Source organism: Cervus canadensis, chromosome 7 (assembly GCF_019320065.1).
Source record: "Cervus canadensis isolate Bull #8, Minnesota chromosome 7, ASM1932006v1, whole genome shotgun sequence".
Taxonomy (NCBI): domain Eukaryota; kingdom Metazoa; phylum Chordata; class Mammalia; order Artiodactyla; family Cervidae; genus Cervus; species Cervus canadensis.
The window spans coordinates 21,721,438-21,742,704 of record NC_057392.1 but is presented as its reverse complement, the minus strand read 5'-3'; the positions used below and the strand labels follow the sequence as shown (position 1 = coordinate 21,742,704).

The window sequence follows — 21,267 nt, the reverse complement described above, 5'->3', positions numbered from 1 at the left end:
TAGATTTGACAAAACCACTGTCAACATTCCAATGGCATGTTTCACAGAAAGGGGGAAAAAAAAATCTTAGAATTTGTGTGGAACCACAAAGACCCCAAATTGCCAAAGCGATCTTGAGAAAGAAGAACAAAGCTAGAGGTATCACACATCCTAATTTTGAATTATATTACAAAGCTACTCTAATTAAAACAGTATGGTACTGACACAAAAACAGGCACAATAGATCAATAGAAGAGAATAAAAAGCCCAGAAGTAAATCCATGTATAGATGTACAATTAATTTATGACAAAAAAGCCAGGAATATACAATGGGGAAAGAACAGTCTCTTTAATTAATGGTTCTGGGAAAACTGGGCAGTCACATGCAAAAGAATGAAACTGGACCTCTATCTTACAGCATACACAAAAATTAACTCAAAATGGATTTAAGACTTGAACAGATAACCTGAAACGATAAACCCCTAGAAGAGAATACAGGTGGTAAACTCCTTAACATGGGTCTTGGCATCAGTTTTTTGGATTTGATGACAAAAGCAAAGGCAATGAAGGCAAAAACAAACAAATGAGACTATATTCACACTAAAAATCTTTACTACAAAAGAAACCATTAACAAAATGAAAAGGCAACATACTGAATGAGAAAATGTTTGGAAATCATATATCTAATAAAATCTTAATATCCAAAATATATAAAGAATTTATACAGCTCAATAGCAAAACAAAAGACAATTTGATGCAAAATCTAGGCAAAGAATCTAAATAGGTGTTTTCCAAAGAAGATATATAGATGTCCTCTGTATGTCTTACAACAAACAGGTATATGAAAATATGCTCTACATGACAAACCATCAGGGAAATGCAAATCAAACACACAGCAAGTTATCACCTCACACCTGTCAGAGTGTCTGTTATCAAAAACACAAGAATAACAAATGCTGGCAAGGATGTGGAGAAAAGGATACCCTTGTACCCTGTTGTGAGAATGTAAATTGGTGCAGCTGCCATGGAAAACACCAAGGAGTTTTCTCAAAAAATAAAAAAGTTGGAGAAGGAAATGGCAACCCACTCCAGTATTCTTGCCTGGAAAAGTCCATGGACAGAGGAGTCTGGCGGGCTGAAGTCCATGGGATTACATGACTGAGCATGTGTGCACAAGGGTGGAGGGAAATGGGTTGGTAGCAATAAAGTGGTAGAACTAAAATAAATAAATAAATAAAATAAAAAAGAGAACTACCACACAATATATCAACACCATTTCTGGGTATGTATCCAACAACAATGAAAACACTAATTTGAGAAGATATCTGCACCCTCATATTCATTGCAGCATTACTTACAAAATCCAAGGCACAGAAACAACTGAAGTGCCCATCAATGGCTGAAAGCATCAAGAAAATACAATGTATATATATAATGGAATGCTACTCTGTCATAAAAAACGGATGAAATTTTGCCATTTGTGACAACATGGATTGACCTTGAGGGCATTATGCCAAGAGAAATAAACTAGACAAAGACAAATACCATATGACCTCACTTACACTGTGGGATTAAAAACAAACAAAAAATCCAAACTCACAGATACAGAGAAGGTGGTTGCCAAAGGTGGAGACTGAGCAGTGGATAAATGGGTCTGGGTCTCCCACATTGCAGCCTGACACTTTACCCTCTGAGCCACCAGGGAAGCCCAGATAAATGGATGAAGAGGGTCAAAAGGTATAAACTTTCAGTGAAAGATAATAACTCACAAATAGATATCTAAAGTATTGCATGATGACTAGTCAATAATTTGTTGTTGTCTAGTTTCTAAATTGTGTCTGATTGTTTGCAACCCATTGGACTGTAGCCCGCCAAGCTCCTCTGTCCATAGGATTTTCCAAGCAAGAATACTGGAGTGAATTGTTGCCGGGAGCCAGCACACGAGATCCTACCCATGACAAGGTCATGAGGGAGAAAACCTGACGGGCAAGGCGGATCAGGTTTTCAAGGATTCCGAAAAGGCTAGCTCACGAGATCCCACCCAAAGCCTGACGGGCAAGGCAGATCAGGTTTTCAGGGATTCCAAGAAGCTGCCCCAAAGCTGCCCCCGGAGCTCACCTTAAAGATGATATCTGTTCTTCTGATGCTTGCTTTAATAGACTACTCCCTAATTTCTGTAACATAGGCAGAAGGCCTTCCCCGATCTCTTTCCAAATAAGAGTCAATTTAGAACTTTAATCAATAAGTTTCCCAGGTGGTGGTATTTTATGAAATTATCCAGGGTGAAAGGAGAGTTTTAATTTAAACTCCTTTGCTGGTATTTTAGTTTGTTTGGCAAATGCATTTATGCCCTTAGTACTAATACCCTAATCATAAAATAACATAAAGGACCTGATCTTATAAAGGCCCTAATAGACATAGAGCATTTTTAAGGGGTAAAGGAGTCCTATTAGAAAACATAAGAAAAATTATCCTATAGGTGGTTATTGGGTTGAGATTTGCTTGCTGTGCTTTGCTTGCTGTGTTTTTGCTCTTAATGTGCTAAGGTTGTGTTATAGAAACCATTGTTAATATAGTTAAAGATCTAGAGAAATAAGAACTTAGCCCTAGTGTGGTAACAATGAGATGGTTGCTAATTGTCAGCCAGGAGTGCTAGGCAGAGGCTGCCTCACTGAAGCCGCAGAGTCTGTGTGGGGTAAACTTCTTAGACAAACGCAACTGACAACTTCTGCAGAAGGATTAATTTTTGTGTTAACAAGGCTATACTTCTACTCTGTACTGTTGCCCTATAAGACTGCTACCTTTCAGTTAAGGTCACCAGAGAAACAGAAAATAGGTTTACATTCACCTGACTTGCATAAAATGTTAATAGGCCCCAAGGCCAGAAGATAATGTACAAGACCCTCATAAACAAAGAAGTATGCAGAAAACACCCTGGTTTCGTGAAGGACAAGCTGACGTAATGTTAAACTATCTTCCCCTTAGAAATGTACTAACTTAGGGTATAAAAGCTATGGTAAAAAATAAAGGATTGCCAGACTCTGCCAGACTCTCTGTACCCCCGTCTGGTCATTCTCTCTCTCTCTCTCTCTTTCTTTCTCTCTCTCTCCCTCGCAGACTGGGCCCTATCAAGGCTGGTCTCACGTGTCTTCTATCTCTCGCCGACGCCGTTCATCCTGAGGGTACCCCCTGGATCCTGCCGAGGCTGGATCCCGGCAAGTGGCGCCACGAACAGGGAACCCAAAGGTAATCCCCCCCATTGTTCAGTCTTTGGGATGGCTAGGACCCCACTAGGGCGCCGCGGGCCCCCCTGCATAAGATAGGAAGGGTGAGGAAAGTGGGTAAGCTTTAGGTTTTAGGACCCCACTAGGGTGCTACAGGCCCCCCTACATAAGAAACGTAGGGTAAGAAAGGTGGGTACGTTTCAGGTTCTTTCCTTCTTCTCTAAATTAAGCCTCTTCCTTTTTTCTCTTTTTTTCTTCTTCTAATTAGTAACAAAAATGGGTAAGAGTGAGTCAAAAGAAAGACAGCTTTTTATTGGAATCATAATGCAACTCCTTAACCGCAGAGAAATTAAAGCTAAAAAGACCAGTGTTCAGTCCTTTTCTACCTTTGTCCAAGAGCAATGTCCTTGTTTTCCAGAAGAGAGCAGTTCTCCTGGGTTCCCTTATCCTCCTGCTCTCCACCCCAGTGCTCTTTCCAATGAGATCTCTTGCTTTGTCAGCACATGTGTCTCCTCCGACAATTCATTTATAAGAGCTCAGTTTCAGGCCCTGGAAGGGGTCCCTCTTCCTGCAACAAGTTGTCATTTCCTTCTCAAGGGGATTTTCCCTACTCAGGGATTAAACTCTCCTTTTCTGCCCTGGCAGGGGATTCTTTACCTCTGAGCCACCTGGGGAGTTTAGTCAGTAATAATACAGTGTGGTTAAAAAAGAAAGTATTTTAGAATACTTTGTATCTACAGAAAAGCTCTGAAGCTAGGACAGAGCTCCTGCAAACCCATACCCCTGTGATCAACATCTTGCTTCAGTGTGATACACTGTAACAATTAGTGAATCACTACTGATACAATATTCTGGAAGCTAATGAGCCATAGTTTACTAGATGCCCTTGGTTTTCCTCTAATGTCTTTTTCTGTTGCATTTAGTCTAATCGTCATTCCTCCTTAGGCTCCTCTTGGGTGTGACAGTTTCTCGGATTTTTTTCTGATGAGCGACACAGTTGCGAAGAGTCCCAGGCAGGTACGTTGCAGGCTGTCCCGCTCCTGGAATCTTCTGGTGCTTTTCTCATGGGTGGAGGCTGAGTCACAGGTGGGGAGGGAGCCCATAGAGGTGACACCCATCCTCGTCTCACCCCATCAGGAGCAGAACTGTCCACTCCACTGACCACTGTGCTGTTGACCTTGACCTTGGTAGGTTTCTCACTGCAGAGCTACTGCCAGACATCCTGCCGAGCTTTTAAAAGTGTATATATATATATATATATAATTTATTTATTTATTTGGCTACACCAGGTCTTAGTTGGGGCATGTGGGATCTAGTTCCCTGACTAGGGATAGAGCCTGGGCCCCCGCACTGGGAGCCTGGAATCTTAGCGACTGGACCACCAGGAAAGCACTCACTGAGCTTTACACAGGGAAGTCAGGCCACCCAGACCACACCCAAGCTGAAAGGAGGGAGCCATGAGCCCTCCCCAGGCCAACTGAGCTTCCTCCCCACTAATGGTCCCTTGGCCCCTCCCACCGCGGCAAATGCCCCCACTCCCGTTTATCCCACCCAGAACCTTCGCCCTCATTAGGCACCACACCCCTTAGATCCCTAAACCCCACTAAACTCCCTCCCAGCCGGTCCTGCCTCCCTGCGCCCGCCCCCAGCCAAGAATCCTGAGAGCCCTAAGCCCCGCCCCTGAGTCCCCCACCCCCGCACTCAGGCCCCATCACTGAGCCTGGTCACTCCGCCCCTGAACCTTCCCTCTCCCCACGGGTCTTCTCATCCCTCCCCACTGTGAGGACTCTCCTCCCCCTCCTCCTCCCCATCCCGGGACTCCCTAATGCCCCACCCAGCAGGAGCACCCCCACAGGAGCCCTCCACCCTTCCACCCAACACCCAGTGGCACTGAGGGGTCCCCGCTCTCCCCTGCCCCCATCCATATGTCCTCCTGCGTGCCCCCACCCCACGAATCCAGCACCCTGGTTTCCTACTGATTCTGGAAAAGGTCCTTTCCTAGATTCCATGGCTCTCTCCCCCCGGGGGACCCTGAACCTGGAGACCCTGGATGGCTCGGACCCTGACTCAGCCTTGCCACTGGATGGGGAGCAATGGCCCCCGCCCTGTGAAATCCGTGAGGCCCTTTCTTCTTCTCAGGAGCCCCCCTGCCTTCAAGGGTTCTTGGGAGAGATCAAGGCTGGGTGGGGTCTGGGAGACCCTGGGGCGACAGGAACATGGGGTGGCTGAGGGGCCCACAGCTGGGGGGATGCAGATGGAGGAGGTGCCGCGGAGGGCCTCCGGCCCTGTGAGGCCCAAGTGGCCCACCTGATGGGCCCACCTGAATTCCCCTGTAAGGCTGGCACTCACTACCAGCATTCCTGTCCCTCAACACCATCCCCGCCCTCGGTTGGGAGGAGTGAGTGTCACTGTGGGAGGCGGGTAGGGGCTGAACAAGGACCCCGAGGCTCCGAGATGGAGGCTGATGGGGCACCTTCTCGCTCTCGCTGTCTGTCCTGTCTCCTGGTTGGTGTCCCCTTGGCCGCTACCTTAGTCCTAGACCCAGAGGCGGAGCACAGTCCGGACATCATCCTAGTGGGTTCCAGCGAATTGTCATCCCCACCATCACCCGGGCCCCGCAGAGGTGAGCGTTCATTTGAGTACTGGGCCCATCGCTTGGGATGCCAGCTCCAGGCCTGAGCACTGTCCAGGGTTCCCAGCTTCTGGAATAATCACGCCTCACTCAGGAGCAGGAGGGCCCCACTCCAAGCCTCCACCCCAGCGACCAGCTGGGATGTTTAAATGTCAAGGTGAAAGGTGGAGGAGGGAGGGTGGTGCTGGCCCTCTGGGTCCTGTGACTTCAAAAGATGGATTCTGAGGCTTGTCTCTTGACCTGTGTGATGTAGGAGACAGGCAGAGGCATCTTTTCTTTTGCAGATCTTATTGCATACGAAGTCAAGGTCAACCAGCGAGACATAAAAGGTAAGCATCACATACCCACCCAGGCCAAGGGATGTCAGCCCAATCAAGAAGGCTTGCAGCCTCACTCAGTTGTCCATCCCTGGAGGAGGGCAGTGGACACCGCTGGTGCCCAGCTTGTATCCCCTCCACCTGCCCTAAAGACCCTGACCCATCATTGAAGGTGTACACTTCGGTGTCTTTTAGTATAATCATACATAATGTGCCACCACCACTACAATCTAATTTTAGGGCATTTTCATTACCTGCACAAGAAACTGGTACCCACAGTAACTCCTTCCTCATCCCTCCCCTCTTTCAACTCTAGGCAACCACGAATCTACTTTTTTTTCTCTATGGGTTTGCCTAGCCTGGATCCCCTGCATTTACATATGAATTTTTGGATCAGGCTAGCAATTTCTGAAAAAAAGAAAAAGAAAAAAAAAAACCAGCTGGAATTTTGAGAGAGATCTGTAGACCAATTTGGGGAGGCTTGCCATTTTAATGGGCTTCCCTGGTAGCTCAGTGGTAAAGAATCTGCCTGCTAATGCAGGAGATGTGGGTTTGATCTGTGGGTCGGGAAGATCCCCCGGAGAAGGAAACGGCAACCCACTCCAGTATTCTTGCCTGGGAAATCCCACGGACAGAGGAGCCTGGTGGGCTACAGTCTGTGGGGTCGCAAAGAGTCAGACACGATTGAGTGACTGAGGACACAGCATTTTAACACTCATTAGTCTTCTGATCCACAAACATGGGATGCCCTTCCATATGTTTGAACTTTCTTTCAAGAGCAGTTTGCGGTTTTCAGTGTACAGGTCTTGCACTTTTTCCGTTGTTGCTAAGTCTGTTGCTCTGTCTGGAGGCGTCATGACACATGTTGACTGTGGGTTTCTGCCTCAGATGTGTGTATCTGCTGTGGAAGTCTCCAGGTGCACACACAGCACCCTCTGTTTGAAGGGGGGATGTGTGCTCCCTGCAAGGTAAGCAGGGAGGTGAGGGTGGCTTCCTGGCGGGCTCAGGGCAGAGTGAGCAGCCTGGCTTTGCCCTCGCCAAGGACAAGTTCCTGGAGTGCCTCTTCCTGTATGACGATGACGGGTACCAGTCCTACTGCTCCATCTGCTGCGCTGGGGAGACGCTACTCATCTGCGAGAATCCCGACTGCACCCGGTGAGGCCAGGGGTGCCGGGGATGTGGAGTTTTGAAGGACTGTTGCCCATAAACCTGGGGAACACCCATCCTTCTGGGCTCTGCATCCTGGAGTGCAAGGGACTTTCCCACCCCCCTCCCCAAAGGATGACTTTCTCCAAAGCTTTCAATTTCCATCTCAAGTATTTCATTTGCTGAAAAGCCTTGACCTATGGGAGGGGCTTCCCAGGTGGCACCAGTAGTAAAGAGCCTGCCTGTGAAAGAGAAGTAAGAGATGCTGGTTCGATCCCTGGGTGGGGAAGATCCCCTGGAGAAGGGCGTGGCAACTCACTCCAGAATACTTGCCTGGAGAATCCCACACACAGAGGAGCCTGGCAGGCTATGATCTGTGAGGCCACAAAGAGTCAGACACGGCCGAAGTGACTTAGCACGCATGTACGCTTGACCTATGGGAAGGGGTGTCAGAAGCTGTGTGCTTGTGATTTTTCTGTTTTTATCGCCCAGGCACAGCTGCTCCCTCGATGGTTAAGTAGGACAGTGACAGGACACCCTTGTGGCCAGGGTCAGGCGGGTACCTTCGTTCTTCCCTACTGTGTGCCCACCTGAGCTTTCCTTGCAGTCCCTCCCTCCAGCCCCTCTGGGCCATCCTTGTATTTGCAGCTCCCCACCCCAAACCTCCCCCACCGCCCCCCCAACCCGTCCCCTCAGTGGGTGCTTCTGCACTTGAGTTCATGGGGAGATCTCACCTGCTTTCTTAGATGCTAAAGTTGGGAGGAGGAGGACAGCTGCCTTGGGGGAGTCTTGAAAATCCGCCACAGTCCACAGGTCCCCTTGTCCTCTGCAGATGACTGGGGCCCTGTGGCTCTAGGTGCCTGAGAGAGACTGACACCCTCCCTCAGCCACAGCCTTGCCTCCCCACCCTGCTGGCTTTGTCTCTCCATCTGTCTTTTCACTCACTCCAGAACAAGGAGCAGGCTCTCTGCTGCCTGCTGGACCACCGGGGTTTCACCTGGTGACGAGGCATCGTCATTTCTGCCGCTGTGGTTTTCTGTTTGACTCCAGATGCTACTGTTTCGAGTGCGTTGACACCCTGGTTGGCCCCGGGACCTCGGAGAAGGTTCACGCCATGAGCAACTGGGTCTGCTTCCTTTGCTTGCCCTTCCCCCGGAGCGGGCTGCTGCAGAGGAGGAGGAAGTGGCGGTCGGGGCTGAAGGCCTTCTATGACCGGGAGGCGGTGAGTGGTAGTTGGGGCTGGAGGACAGAACGGGCAAACGGCCAGCCCTAACTTGGCTCATTTCCTCTGTCGACTGGTTGCAAAACACCCATCCGCTCTGCTTATGTGATGAAGTTAAAGGCTTTTGAGCAAATGCACTTTTCTCACCTTCCTCTTTGACAGCAGTGTCCACTAGGTGTCTGTCTTCCACAAATCCCTTCAGCACAGCAGCTTCGTTTCTCCCAAGCCTGGGAGCCAGGCATTTGTAGGAGAGGGCCCAGCAAATGTGGGCCTCTGAGCTTGGCAAGTGGGAACAAACACTTGAGCAGGATCTCCTAGTCCAGCCTGGACAGCTGGCACTAGATGTGGGTCCTCTCTGGGATCAAAGTCAGGGCCATGAGCCAGGCAGGAGTGTGGGTTCATCCCAGTAGGGTGGATTCATCACAGTAGTTTGAGCTCTGATCCTCAAAGATACACCCATGTCCTAACTCCTGGTACCTGTGAATGTGACCTATTTTGGAAATAAGGTCTTTGCAGATGTAGTTTAGAGAAGGATCTCGAGGTGAGGTCATCCTGGATTGGGGGTGACATGAAATGCAGTGATTGGTGTCATCTAACAGGAAGGAGTGGGATAGAGACACAGGAGGGTGGGGGTGTGGGGGCTGAGTGAGGGGGCAGGGTGGGCACTGGCCGGGACAGCCTGGAGCCTCAGGTTCCTTCTCTGCTGTTCAAGGCTGGCCAGTTCTGGGGAGTCACTGCCCACCTGGCATTGCTGGGCCAACCATGGGGGCACGTGGTGGCCCCACCGCCCTGTGCTCCCTGACCCTGGATGGAGCAGCCTTCAAGGTGCTTTTCTAAACTAGGCGCCTGCCCTCCCAGTAGAGCCTTCTTCAGGTCCATCTTGTGGCAGAAGCCACCCATCTCTCTGTAAAAGACTCTGAGCCAGCAAACTGCAGGAGGGGTTTCTCATCCAAGGGAAAAGGGGTAGATGCTCTGAACCTCTGTTACTGCCCCAGGGGAGTAGGGGGAAGGAGGCAAGGCTCCTGCAGCTGCCACGGGGAACTAGGACGTGTGTCCCCAAGTGTCTGTCAGGGCTGCACTTACATTGGATATACCTTGCCCTCCCCACGCCCCCAGGAAGCCCAGGACCACCTGCCCTCTCCCTCTGCTTCACTCTTTGTCTGCACTGGGCGCCGTCCACCTGCTCCAGTCCTGGGCTCAGGGTCTCCTGGGACCCCCACCCTCCACTGCTTGCAGACAGCACTCCTGCCCAGGCCTGGTCTTCCATCCACAGCTCGATGTCATGCTCACAGGAGGCCAGGAAGCCTCCAGGGGGTCGGGGCTCAGGAGTGCTTGTTCCGTGGATAGATCCACCTCATCTCTGCCAGCTGGTGCCATGCACGGGAGGGTGGGTGTTACTGGACGCCTTCTCGGTTCCTGTCCTCAGCCCGGCTCCTTCACTCAGAGACAGGTGCTGGCTCAGGCCTGGCCTGGGAGAGGCCTTCTGCTGGTAGCCTTCACGGGTGGTGCCGGGTGACTTGGGGCCTGGGTTCAGAGCCTGTAGAGGGGATGGAGATGGACCCGTTGTTTCCTATGGCTATGGGCATTCAGAGTGCCCCAGGTCAGAGACTCTTGCCAAGAAATACAGGAAAGTGGTTTCTCTAGGGATAGAGTTGTCTCCTCTTACAAGCAATGAAGTCCCGAACACCTGCCTCCCCTTTGCTGGAGATGCGGCTGGTGGGGGAGGGCAAGAGCCTCAGCCTAGGGGATGGGCCAGATCTTCATGAAGGCCTGGGGATCAGTACGATCAAGGCAGGGCCAGCCCCCTCAGCAGGTGTGCAAGGCCAGAAAGAACTTGTCTTGACACTCATGGGCTTTATGACTAGGTAGTCATCAGAATGTTCTGGGTTTTTTTTTTTAATTAACAGGAGAGTCCCCTTGAGATGTACAAAACTGTGCCTGTGTGGAAGAGAGAGCCCATCCGGGTGCTGTCCCTTTTTGGGAACATCAAGAAAGGTGGGTGCAGTGACACCTGAGGACTCATGCTAGAAGAGGGGTCTGCTTGGAGCGAGACCCACAGGGGCCCCAGGGTGTGTGCACGAGGGTGGGGGGTGCAAAGGTCCCCAGCATCACATTCACTGCATGTCTGGGACTGGGGGCGGGGCAAGAGGATGGCCTGAGGGCCGTTTCCAGGAGGCGAGGTGTGTGTGTGTGGGGGGGTGCTGTGCAGGAACCCCTGGGACTCCTTCCTTCAGCTGGGCTGCCTTGGAAAGAAAATTCACGTAGCAAGACGGTGTGTGTGAAATGCCACAGTGAGGGCCGTGGGGCCAGTTCTCTGCTAGGACAGCCCTGCCCAGAGCCCCTGAGCCTCACACACCTCCACACACCTGGCCCCCTTACCTGCCCCAACCGTTGTCAGGCTCACCGCACCCTCCGTCTCTTCCCAGACGCCCCTATCACCCAGGGAGTCACAGGCTGCCTGGGTGTCCTGCCCCTGCGAGCCCCAAGCAGACCCCCACCTGCTGGTACCTTTGGAAATCCCGTGGATTCTTGTGGGCCCAGCAGATGTAAGAGGAATCAGTGAAGATACCTCTGTTAGTCTCTGGCCAAGTGTAATGGGGCCCTCTGCCCTGCTCCTGGCACTCGCCAAGTGCCAGGTAGTGTGATCACAGTGGCCCCGTGCACATCCGTGTTAAGGATCTGGGGGCCGAGACACACAGGGCAGGCATGGCCTCCCCTGAAGGAACCCAGGAGTCACGGCCCACGGCCACTCAGCCTTCCAGTCACTGCCCAGACAGTGCGTTATTGAATTTGCAAGAGCCTCTCTGGGCTCGTCTTGCAGTGCCTCGGCTGCATACTCTCCTGCAGTCCAGCCCTGTCACCCAGCCTGACCGGGTGACATCAGCATGCATCGCCACCACCCAGCGGTCTCCTAACCCAGAGAGTGGCGGTGCAGCCTGGAGCACTGGTTTTGCAACATGCGGCTTGACTTTCTGAAATCAGTGCTTGCTCACCCTGTCATGTCGCTGGTAAGATAAAGTCTGCTCGCCATATGATAGCCATGCTTTCTGATCAGCCGTTGGCCTTTGATTCCACATCGGGTCAAAACCCAACGCCAGCCTTCTGTGTCCTCTTGGCTCCCCACCCAGAGCTGACGAGTCTGGGCTTTTTGGAAGATGGTTCTAAGCGGGGAAGATTGAAACATTTGGATGACGTCACCAACGTAGTGAGGAGGGATGTAAGTACTGCCAGCTCCTCCAGGCCCCTGGGAAGGGGACAGGGGACTAGGCAGAGAGAGGGGGAGGTGCAGCCCCATGCTCTGCCCCCTGCAGGGCCGACCTGGGGTGGGGTCTCACGGGGATTGCCCCCACAATGGGGGAGATGAGAGGGGCATCTTTGTGGCCCCCACGCTGCCTGTTCCTGCTGTCCTGAGTGTGGCCTGGGAGGGAGGGCCTAAAAGTGACTCAGCCAGCTCGGTCAAGAGCGTCCTGGGGCGGGAAAGGGATGGGAAGCCTCCTCCAGGGGCCTCTGCAGGAGGACCTGGGCCCTCGCCCGAGGCCCACACAGCCCCCCGCATCAGGATTAAAGCCCATCATTCCTAGAGCCCAGCCCTACCCCAGGCACAGGGCCTGAAGGGCCAGAGCGCTGGCCGTTGCAGGCGGCAGCAAGGAATCGGCCAGCGTCGGGAGTCCACTCTGCCCCCGGGGTGCCAGCCAGAGCCTTACAGCTCCATTCTGCACCGCCCCGCCCCATCCTGGCCTGATCCAAGGGTGTGTCCAGGGGCAGCCCTCCTCTCTGGCTGGGTCTGGAGACTCCCCCGCCACCAGTCCATCCCCCTGGGGTCTGCCCTGCCTTGAAGGCCAGAACAGTGTCTTCTCGCCCCACTGGCCCCATCAGATGTCCCACCAGGGAGCGTTTCTGGTCATCACACTCGTCCTAGTCTCCCCAGGCGGGGTCCTCCCTTGAAGGGCAGGATGGTCCAGGCGGGGCTGGACAGTGATACGAGGCCTCTCCCCTCACGCCGCAGAGCTGAAGGACAGAGCAGAGGTGGAGGGGCTCTTGCTGGTGCAGTGGAGGGTCTAGACCCGTCCCGTGATGAGCTCTGAGTCTCCGTGGTGACAGCAATGCCCACGTGTGTTGTCATCGCTCGGTTCCGCCAGCGTCCAGTCCTTTTCACGGGGCTCGTGACCCAGGCCTTCCTGCGCTGCCACCACCCTGGAGAAGGGGCATCTGGCTGCCACCCGCTCCCACGTCTGCACGGCCACATCTGGCTGCCCATGTCTGTGGGTCTCAGGGGATTCAGAGTGCTTGCTGGCAGATTCTTGGGGAGAACAGGGTGTCCCTGTAAGACCTTGCTTCCTTCACAGCGTTTCTTGGGTGGTCACAGCAGCCACCCGCCTGCAGACCCTGGCCCCACAGCTCAAGCTCACCTCCTCTAGCCCCCTTGCCTCCTCCCCATCCAGACATCCCTCTGCACTCGTCTCAGTCTGCAGCCTGCAGTAGTGCACTTGGGCAGGGGCAGGGGCAGGGGCAGAGGCAGGGCTGGCTGCAACAGGGCATGTGAGGTTGCGAGGTGGGGAGCTGGCGTCTGGTGCAGGCTTCTGTCCACTGGTTTGGTGAGGGTCCAGGGAAGCCAAGTCTGCTCTGGACGGGTTGCTGTCACAGAACCAGGCATCCAGTGTTTGGGTCTCATTTATTTTCTTTTTAAGAATAACTTGGGCCAGTGTCTCAATGGGGCCCTGGGTCACGTGGGAGGGGCACTTGGGCCCCTGGTGGTGAAAGCACGTCCTCCACTCAGGAGGGAGGGGTTGGGGGCCTTGGGGTGGGCGTGTTGCTGCATGGGCAGGAGCAGTTCATGCTCCCGCTGTCCATTGACCCATCAGGGGCTCGATGTGTATTTTCCTGCAACACAGGAAATACGCATGAATCTGGGGGGTCCATGTGTCAACCTCCCGGGAGGGTCTTTGAGGGCTCAAAGCAGTCATGGTGCTCAGATTTCCAGGGCTGCCTCCTCCAAATGGGGGAAGTGAGGTTCTCCGCACCCCCTGACTTACAGAGGTGGGTCTGACCCAGTGGGTTTCACTGCCCCGCCACCCCTTCCATGAGGGTCAGCCTGAATCACATGATTAGATGAACGAGGTGCCCGACCCGGGGACCACGCTGCCCTCCTGAGCCTCCCCTGTCCTCCTGTAGGTAGACGAGTGGGGCCCCTTCGACCTCACCTATGGTTCCACGCCTGCCCTGGGCCACACCTGCGACCATCCCCCCGGTAAGAAACTGCCATCTGCGGGGACTCCAGGGCCTCTTGGCCCCCACCCCCTCCCACACACCCCTAGCACTCTTCAGGGAGGGCAGGAATTGCAAATTGTCTGCAACTTAAAAAAAAAAAAAAGCTTTACTGGGCATCAGAGACCTGTGTCAGTGTCCGTATTCAGTGAGCACGTCCTGGTGGGTCTTGAAGTGTGTACCCCGTGAAGCCATCACTGTAACCTGAACATGAGCAGGTCTGTCACCCCAGGGCGGCCTGGCGCCCCTCCCATCCCATCTGTTGGGCTGTGTGTCCCGCAGGGGTGTTACCAGCCACTTGCACCTGTGCTGTCTTAGCGTCAGGCACATCTGTGCCCTCCAGGCTGCTGGGGGGCAGGCAGCCACAACACAGCTGAGGCCTCCCCTCCCTGCTCCCACCAGAGCCCCGCCCTCCTGTCCCAGGCCCCTCCCAGTGGGTGGAGCCCAGACACACCTGGACGCCCCTTCCCCAGGGTGGTACGTGTACCAGTTCCACCGCATCCTGCAGTACGCGAGGCCCCCGCCTGGCAGCCCCCAGCCCTTCTTCTGGATGTTCGTGGACAACCTGGTGCTGACGGAGGAGGACCTGGATGTGGCCACTCGCTTCCTGGAGGTGCGTGCAGGTCGGGGCCTCTCCAGGGGACACTATGGCCCCTTGGCAGGAGCACCACTTAGGTCCCGGCCCTGATGACTGGTCTTTCAGAATTCATGGGGCCCACGAGGGCTGTCGTACACTGAGGCCCCAACGCTGCCTTCTTGATGCTTTGCTCTGGATTCAGGAAGCTGCCACTGGGGGTCATGTCTTTCTCCCCCCACCCAGCTCCATCTGCACACACGCGCTCACACATGTGCACACACTCACACTCACACCCATCCTGGGGAACCAACAGCCTTGCCCTTTCTGTCCCCAGGCCCAAGTCCTGGCCTAAAGGCCACTTCTGAACTCAGTGACCCTCTGTCCAGGCCTGACCCAGCCCATCTTTCCCAGCTCGCTTCGCCCCCCACACAGGGCAGCCCCAGGCCATGCTGGGTGTCCCCTCATCTCAGGACATCCCCCTGCTGTGTTCTGGTGTTTATAAATTGACAGCAAAGGTCTCCTGGCCGCCCCGCTCCCACCATTCCCACTGCATTTGTCTTTAGGTCCCTGTCACTTCCAGGACTTCTCCACAAACTTGCAAATCTGCCACAGGCTTTTCTCACTCACTGTTACCCTGGAACTCCTTCTGTTGGAAAAGTGCCTTTCTCCTTCTTTGTTTTAATTTGTGTGTTGTTGTTTTGTTCTATTTATATGGACATAAAAAATTGCCTTCCACCTGTTTCCGTGAACACCCAGTTGGGTGGTTTCTAATCTCTTGTTCTTAAAAACATTGCTACGAGGCAGGGATATGAGGGGGGACGTCTGTGGGGTGGATTTGGGAAGAGAGGTTGCGGGATTCACGTGCCGTTTTCAGAGATGCTGCCCTCCACCCCAGGATGTCTGCATAGCCCCTCTGACGGCAGAGTTGCTCTTTCCCCCACCCGCCCACAGGGTGTCCCCAGCCCTCTGCCTTCCTTCCGTGGCTCCAAGTGTCCTTCTGCTCTTCTTCCCTCCTGTGCAGTTGGGATTTTTCCATTCTGTATCTTACTGGTTTTGATTTGTATTCAAGAACCTGTTGATCTGTCTAGACTAATTTAGCTCCTGTCACCTTATTGGACTACTTTGTGGATGACAGTGCCTGGCATTTGATTCAGGTAGACTTCCTAGGTGTTTGAGCAGATTATCTGCAAGCTGTGACAGTTTTTTCTTTCCGATTCTGTACCTCGAATTCCGCCATTCTCGCATTTCTCTGGTCTCACGTTGGATCACAGTAGTGGTGGGACATGCCTGCCTGGCTCCTGACTGTCACGGAAATGTTCCCAGTGTTTCTCTCCTAGGCTGATGCTGATTTTGAGGTCACAGTTGATAAATTGCACTATGTTAAGGAAATTTCTAGTCATTTCCCTTGACTTCTACTTCTCTGATCCATTTTAATTAAGAATAATTGTTGGATTCTGTCAGATGTTCTTTTTTATGTTCATGGAGATAATTAAATTTATTCTTTAGATCTGTTGTGAAAGTGTTAGTCACTCAGTTGTGTCCGACTCTTTGCGACCCCATGGACCGTAGCCTGCCAGGCTCCTTGGCCCATGGGATTTTCCAGGCAAGCCTACTAGAGTGGGTTGTCATTTCCTTCTCCAGGGGATCTTCCAAACCCAGGGATCAAACCTGGGTATCTCGAATTGCAGGCAGATTCTTTACTATCTGAGCCACCAGGGAAGCCCTTTATACAACAGAGTATGCTAATAGATTTTCTAGTAGTCAACTGTCCTTGCATTCCTGAACTCACCCACTTAGCTGTGTGTGCGGCTCTTTTGATGGATCACTCAATTCTGGTGAACAGCATTTTTATGTAGGATCTTTGCTTTGACAAGTGCAAGAGAGGTGCGTGTGAGGTTTTTATTGGCTTTGTGCTATTTTTATTGGTTTGGATGCCAATGTTAAGCTTGCTTTGTAAAAATATTTAAAGATTTGACAACGGTGAAATTGTCTGGATTGGTCATTGTTGCACAGGTTTTAAATGGGAGCAAGTCTTCTGTAGAAACTAATCTGTTAAGATTTTCAATCTTTTCTGAGATCACTTTGGTAAGTTATGTTTTCCCAGAATGCCACCCATTTAAGTAAAATTTAAAATCATTTTCATAGGGTTGAGAAAAGTGTCCTCATGATTCTCTTACCTTCTTCCGCCGTCTGTGGTTATTTCTCCTTTTTAGGGAGCCTGGAATTTTTAAATACTGGCACCCCTGTTAACCACATACGAGCAGTCAGGACAAGGCTTGTAAGATTCTCTGATTATTGAAAAGTCCATGAATATGTGATCCTGAGTCCAGCCAAAGCCAGTCTCCAAACCTGGGCAGCAGCTGTCAGCAGACGTGGAGGACAGCAAAGATGCTAGCTCTTGACCGTTTAGTGAGCACATTTGGTTGCTCGGAATCAGTCCTGAATGGAAAGTAGGCAGGAAAGAGAACTCACCATGTGTCCTGTGACTGCGCCCACTTTGCTGTGGATCCACATTTCTGCTGATGGCAGGGAACAACTAGACGTGCCAAACACAAGCCTTCCTGTCTCTGCCCCGTGATGGTACATCCAGCTGTGAGCTCTCCTCCCTGCCAGGGGTGTGGACACGGCAGGAGGCCGACATGCCCAGAATGGTTCTGCCACCCCCACTCTGAGTCTGGGGAGGTGGAGTCCAGGCCGCCTTGTCACGTGCCGGGGATTGGATGGTCTCGAAGCCCCGTTTCTCCTACCATGGCTCCCCCAGCCCCTCCTCCCCTGACCTTTCTAGGGAGACTGAGGCCCCAGGATCCAGGTGCTCCCTTAGATCGAAAGGCATCAGCCCTTCTGGAAGTCTGCTGTTTGCCCGCAAAGCTTCTTATCTGCCGGAGATGACACAGCTCTTGGCTCAAAGATCAAGGAATTCTTTGTCCTTCACGGAATCCACCTCTGCTGTGGAGCAGACGGGGAGTCCCTGGGCATGTGACCTTTGGAAATGAAAAATCTGCCAGTTAAAAGGTCTAAAATAGTAACTCAGTTTTATCCTTATAAGGTGGTTGATAAGAAAACAGACATGCCATGGGAACAGTGTCAACTGGGAGACAGCTTCCGTCCAGGAGGGCTGCGGACTGTGCTCTGGGCTGACAGGCCGCCCGCGGTGGCTGAGGCCTGTGGGTGCCCCCAGCTCAAAGCCCGTGTTCCCTTCCCTCAGACTGACCCGGTGACCATCCAGGATGTCCGTGGCAGGACTGTCCAGAACGCCGTGCACGTGTGGAGCAACATCCCTGCTGTGAAGAGGTATCCCTGTGTACACCAGGGCCCTGGAGGCCTGGAAGCACACCGGCTTGGGCCCATCACCAGGGAACCCAGGGCGGCTGAGGGAGCCGTGCCCAGGCAGCCTCTGTGGCCACCTTGGGGCACCCCACAAGTTCTGGACAAGCTCAAGGGCAGCGGGCCCCCTTTCCACTTCAGGGCCCTCCTCCCCACTTTCACACTGGTCCTTTCTGAGCAATTCACCTCTGGACGAACTCCTGGATGTGAGCCACCCGGCGTGTGTGCCCCAGTCCCCTGTCCCCAAGCTCTGGGCACCTGCCTCACCCTACACACCCCCACCCCCAGGTGAACACACCCAGTCTCTCATAAGCTCACACTCATCATACACACACAGAGCACATACTCACTCAGACCCACATTCTCACTCATGTTTCGCCATGCACTTTGGGGTCACACTGAGCTTCTTCTAACCCCTCAAACAGGTCTGCCTAGGGCCTTCACACACACGCACATGCACACACACACAAACATACACACACACACCAGCTCATGAAGACACACACAGCCCCCTCTCTGCTCCCAGAACACTCTCAGTACTGTTGATCTGCAGGAACACCCCCTCGCTGCCCCTGCACACCCCTAGCCCTGGCCCAGCCACCCCACTGCTCCAGGGACACTGCCCTCCCCTCCTGACCCTGCCACATGCCCCCCCAGGGCCCTAGAGGAGAAGGCCATCTCCTCCCCCAAACCTCATGCCTCTGGCCTTTGCCCTTGTCTTGCCTGGATCTTCCAGGACAGTAAGTCATGTGCCCTCCTCCTGACAGTTTCTGGAAACTTCTCTTTGCCACCTCCCATGCCAGCCTTCTCTATGCTTACACTGTGGTGGCCGCCAGGCCCCCACCCAGGACCGTAGTGGAGGGAGGTGGGCAGCAAGGTGGAGCAGGTTCCTAAAACACTGTTTTTTTGAAGACTTGAGTGTCACCTAGACTCATCTACGGCATCTCCCCCCACTTCTGGCCCCTGGAGGGAGGTGGTGGGGCCTGGGGGCACACCTGAGCCCCAGAAACACAGCGGGTGCTTCCTCTTAGACCCGCGCTGCCTCAGTAGTGAGCGAGACCTGCCTCACTGGACGTAGGGACCTCTCTGCCCAGGTGACGGGCAGCTGCCTCTGGACAGCCCCAGACTCCCTTGGACTATGGAGCCATAGATGGAGAGGGCGAGCTGGGGTGGCCTTCACCCCCAAAGTGAGCTGGGAAATGTTCCCCAAGTCCAGTGAGGTGCCCAGCGCCACATCCGGCAGCCTTGAGCCCTTGGGTTGCATCACATGGTGAGCAGGGTCCCTGATGCGTGGCCTCTGGCCAGGCAGTCCAGGGCCTGCAGGTGACCATGATCAGCTCAGGTGCAGTCGAGCCCACGGGGAGGCCGTGGGATGCTGCTGGACCGGCCTTGCCCATGAGTCCACCCTCCCATCTCTGTGGGTCTGCTCCGTGGTGGCCTCTCTGCGTGCAAAGTGGGACCTGCTGAGCTGGGCCAGTAGTCTGTCCTTGGGAACCCTGTGTGCCCCTGTCTCCAGGGACGGGCTCCTCCCTGGGGGAGGTGGGAGGTGAGGGGGCCGTTGTCCCCTACTGCCCAGGACACACCTGTCACCTCCCCCGACTGGGTGAAACACTCACAGAGGGTGGGGGCTCTTATAAGCGTGTTTATCTCAGAGGCCTCGGGGAGCCTGGCGAGGCTGTACCCCCTGGCTTCCAGGGTGTCTGTGGGGTCCTCAGGTGGGCACCGAGTCCCTTTCTCTTCACAGCAGGCACTCGGCTCTGGTGTCCCAAGAGGAACTCTTCCTACTGGCTCAGGACAGGCAGCGAATGAAGCCCCCTGCCCAGAGCCCAGCCACCCTGGTGAAGAATTGCTTTCTCCCCCTGAGAGAGTATTTCAAATATTTTTCAACAGAACTCACTTCCTCTTTATAAATGAGTCATTATACCGTGAAAAAAAAAAAAGACTTTTCCTAGAACAAAGGCAACTTTCCTTACATTGTCTCTATTTTCCTTTTCAAATTATTATTTTATTTGCTTAACTTTGGGTTTCCCATGGTTGCTAAAGACCCACCATCACCCTTTGGATCTGGTGGTCCTGCCCCCACTGTGACCTTTGGTGGGAGGAGGTGAAGCCCAGGGCCTCATGGTGGACGAGACCCAGGCGTTGTCATGCACCGTGTGCTGCTGGAAGCATTTCTGTTCAGTTGAGAAGTTACAAATATATTTATTACGATCATCACAGGTCCTTTGTTGGTGTTTTTGTGTGTGGTGCTAGGTGCTAAGTCGCTCAGGCATGTCCGACTCTTTGTGACCCTATGGACTGTAGCCGGCCAGGCTCCCCTGTCCATGGACTTCTCTAGACAAGAATACTAGAGCAGGCTGGCATGTACTTCTTCAAGAGATTTTCCCAACCCAGGGGTCAAACCCACGTCTCTTATGTCTCCTGCATTGGCAGGTGGGTTCTTTACCACTAGCACCACTTTATCCTGTAGGACGTGGGGCATGTGTGTAAGACAAGCAGGACACCTGGCTATAAGCCCCCCGCTGCACCTGTTTTATTCTTACATGTAGCCGATGCCGTCAAAACTGCCATGTGCCGTGATGGTTAAAACCACCCATCCTGGTGAGAGGCACATGAAACATCCCAAACCTTTGCAAAGCGTGGAGCATCTGCTTGGTCAGCAAAGGGAGGACAGGCTGAAGGGAAGGAGCGGAGGCCAAGGCCAGGTCCATTCATGAAGCATGTGACCTCTGTCCTCCTTAACCCAGAGGGACTTGCTTGTGGAGGCAGGGTCCCCATCTGCCCTGGGCTCTGGTGAGGACTTTGCAGTCCTGACACAGCTGGCTCCAAACCACATGTGATAAACCCACAAGGGATCTTTCCAGATTAACCAGAAAACCCCCCAAAGAGACCTAGACTCAGATAAGCACACAGGTTCCGCTTGTCCTGGGCGTGACCCTGCAACTGGGGGTATGCTCGGGATCAGCTGGTGCTGATAGCGGCTTGTGGAAGAAAGGGGGGGGGGTTTAAAATTGGACTTCTGAAGGGTGTTTTTAAAATATTTTGAAATAGAATGGAAGTTGTGATGGTTAATTTCAGTGTTGACTTGGCTACAGCACCCAGACATTTGTTCAGACGTTAACCTGGAGGTTTCTGTGAAAGGATTTCTGGGTTACGTTGACAAACCGGTGGACTTTAAGTAAAGCGGGTAACCCTTCACAAGGCAGGTGGGCGCTGTGGTCTGAATGTCTGTGACCCAGAATTCACCTGTTGATCCTAACCCAAGTTGGCCTCCGAGGTGATGGTGTTAGGAGGTGGGGCCTTTGAGAGGTAACCCTAAGATAGGATTTGTGAAGTGAAGTTGCTCAGTGATGTACAACTCTTTGAGACCCTGTGGACTGCAGCTCGCCAGGCTCCTCCATCCATGGGATTTTCCAGGCAAGAACTCTAGACTGAGTTGCCATTTCCTTCTCCAGGGGATCTTCCTGACCCGGGGATCCAACCCAGGTCTCTTGCATTGCAGGCAGACTCTTCTCAGTCTGAGCTACAAGGGAATCCCCCAAGATGGGGTTAGTGCCCTTACAAATGAGGCCCCAGGGCGC

The 21,267-nt window shown here is 53.1% G+C and overlaps 1 protein-coding gene across 2 annotated transcripts; it reads left to right on the top strand.

Annotated features, from left to right (window-relative positions):
* Positions 1-7,060: 7,060 nt before the first annotated feature.
* DNMT3L (DNA methyltransferase 3 like) lies at positions 7,061-19,658 on the top strand. Of its 2 annotated transcripts, none has more exons than XM_043474132.1 (9): positions 7,061-7,120; positions 7,195-7,307; positions 8,349-8,520; positions 10,428-10,515; positions 11,649-11,737; positions 13,693-13,768; positions 14,259-14,398; positions 17,568-17,653; positions 19,434-19,658. In XM_043474132.1, exons 1-9 carry the CDS (start codon positions 7,103-7,105, stop codon positions 19,594-19,596), a joined length of 945 nt encoding a protein of 314 aa, XP_043330067.1. In that variant the 5' UTR covers positions 7,061-7,102; the 3' UTR covers positions 19,597-19,658. The 2 variants fall into 2 exon arrangements, with proteins under 2 accessions (XP_043330067.1, XP_043330066.1); XM_043474131.1 differs by having other exon boundaries at positions 19,431-19,658.
* The last annotated feature ends 1,609 nt before the right edge of the window (positions 19,659-21,267 follow it).

Bases quoted from the DNA above. Each gene is read 5' to 3' on its own strand.
- DNMT3L (XM_043474131.1), top strand. The intron at 11,738-13,692 runs GTAAGTACTGCC...GTCCTCCTGTAG, and splicing joins CCAACGTAGTGAGGAGGGAT to GTAGACGAGTGGGGCCCCTT. The intron at 13,769-14,258 runs GTAAGAAACTGC...CCCCTTCCCCAG, and splicing joins CACCTGCGACCATCCCCCCG to GGTGGTACGTGTACCAGTTC.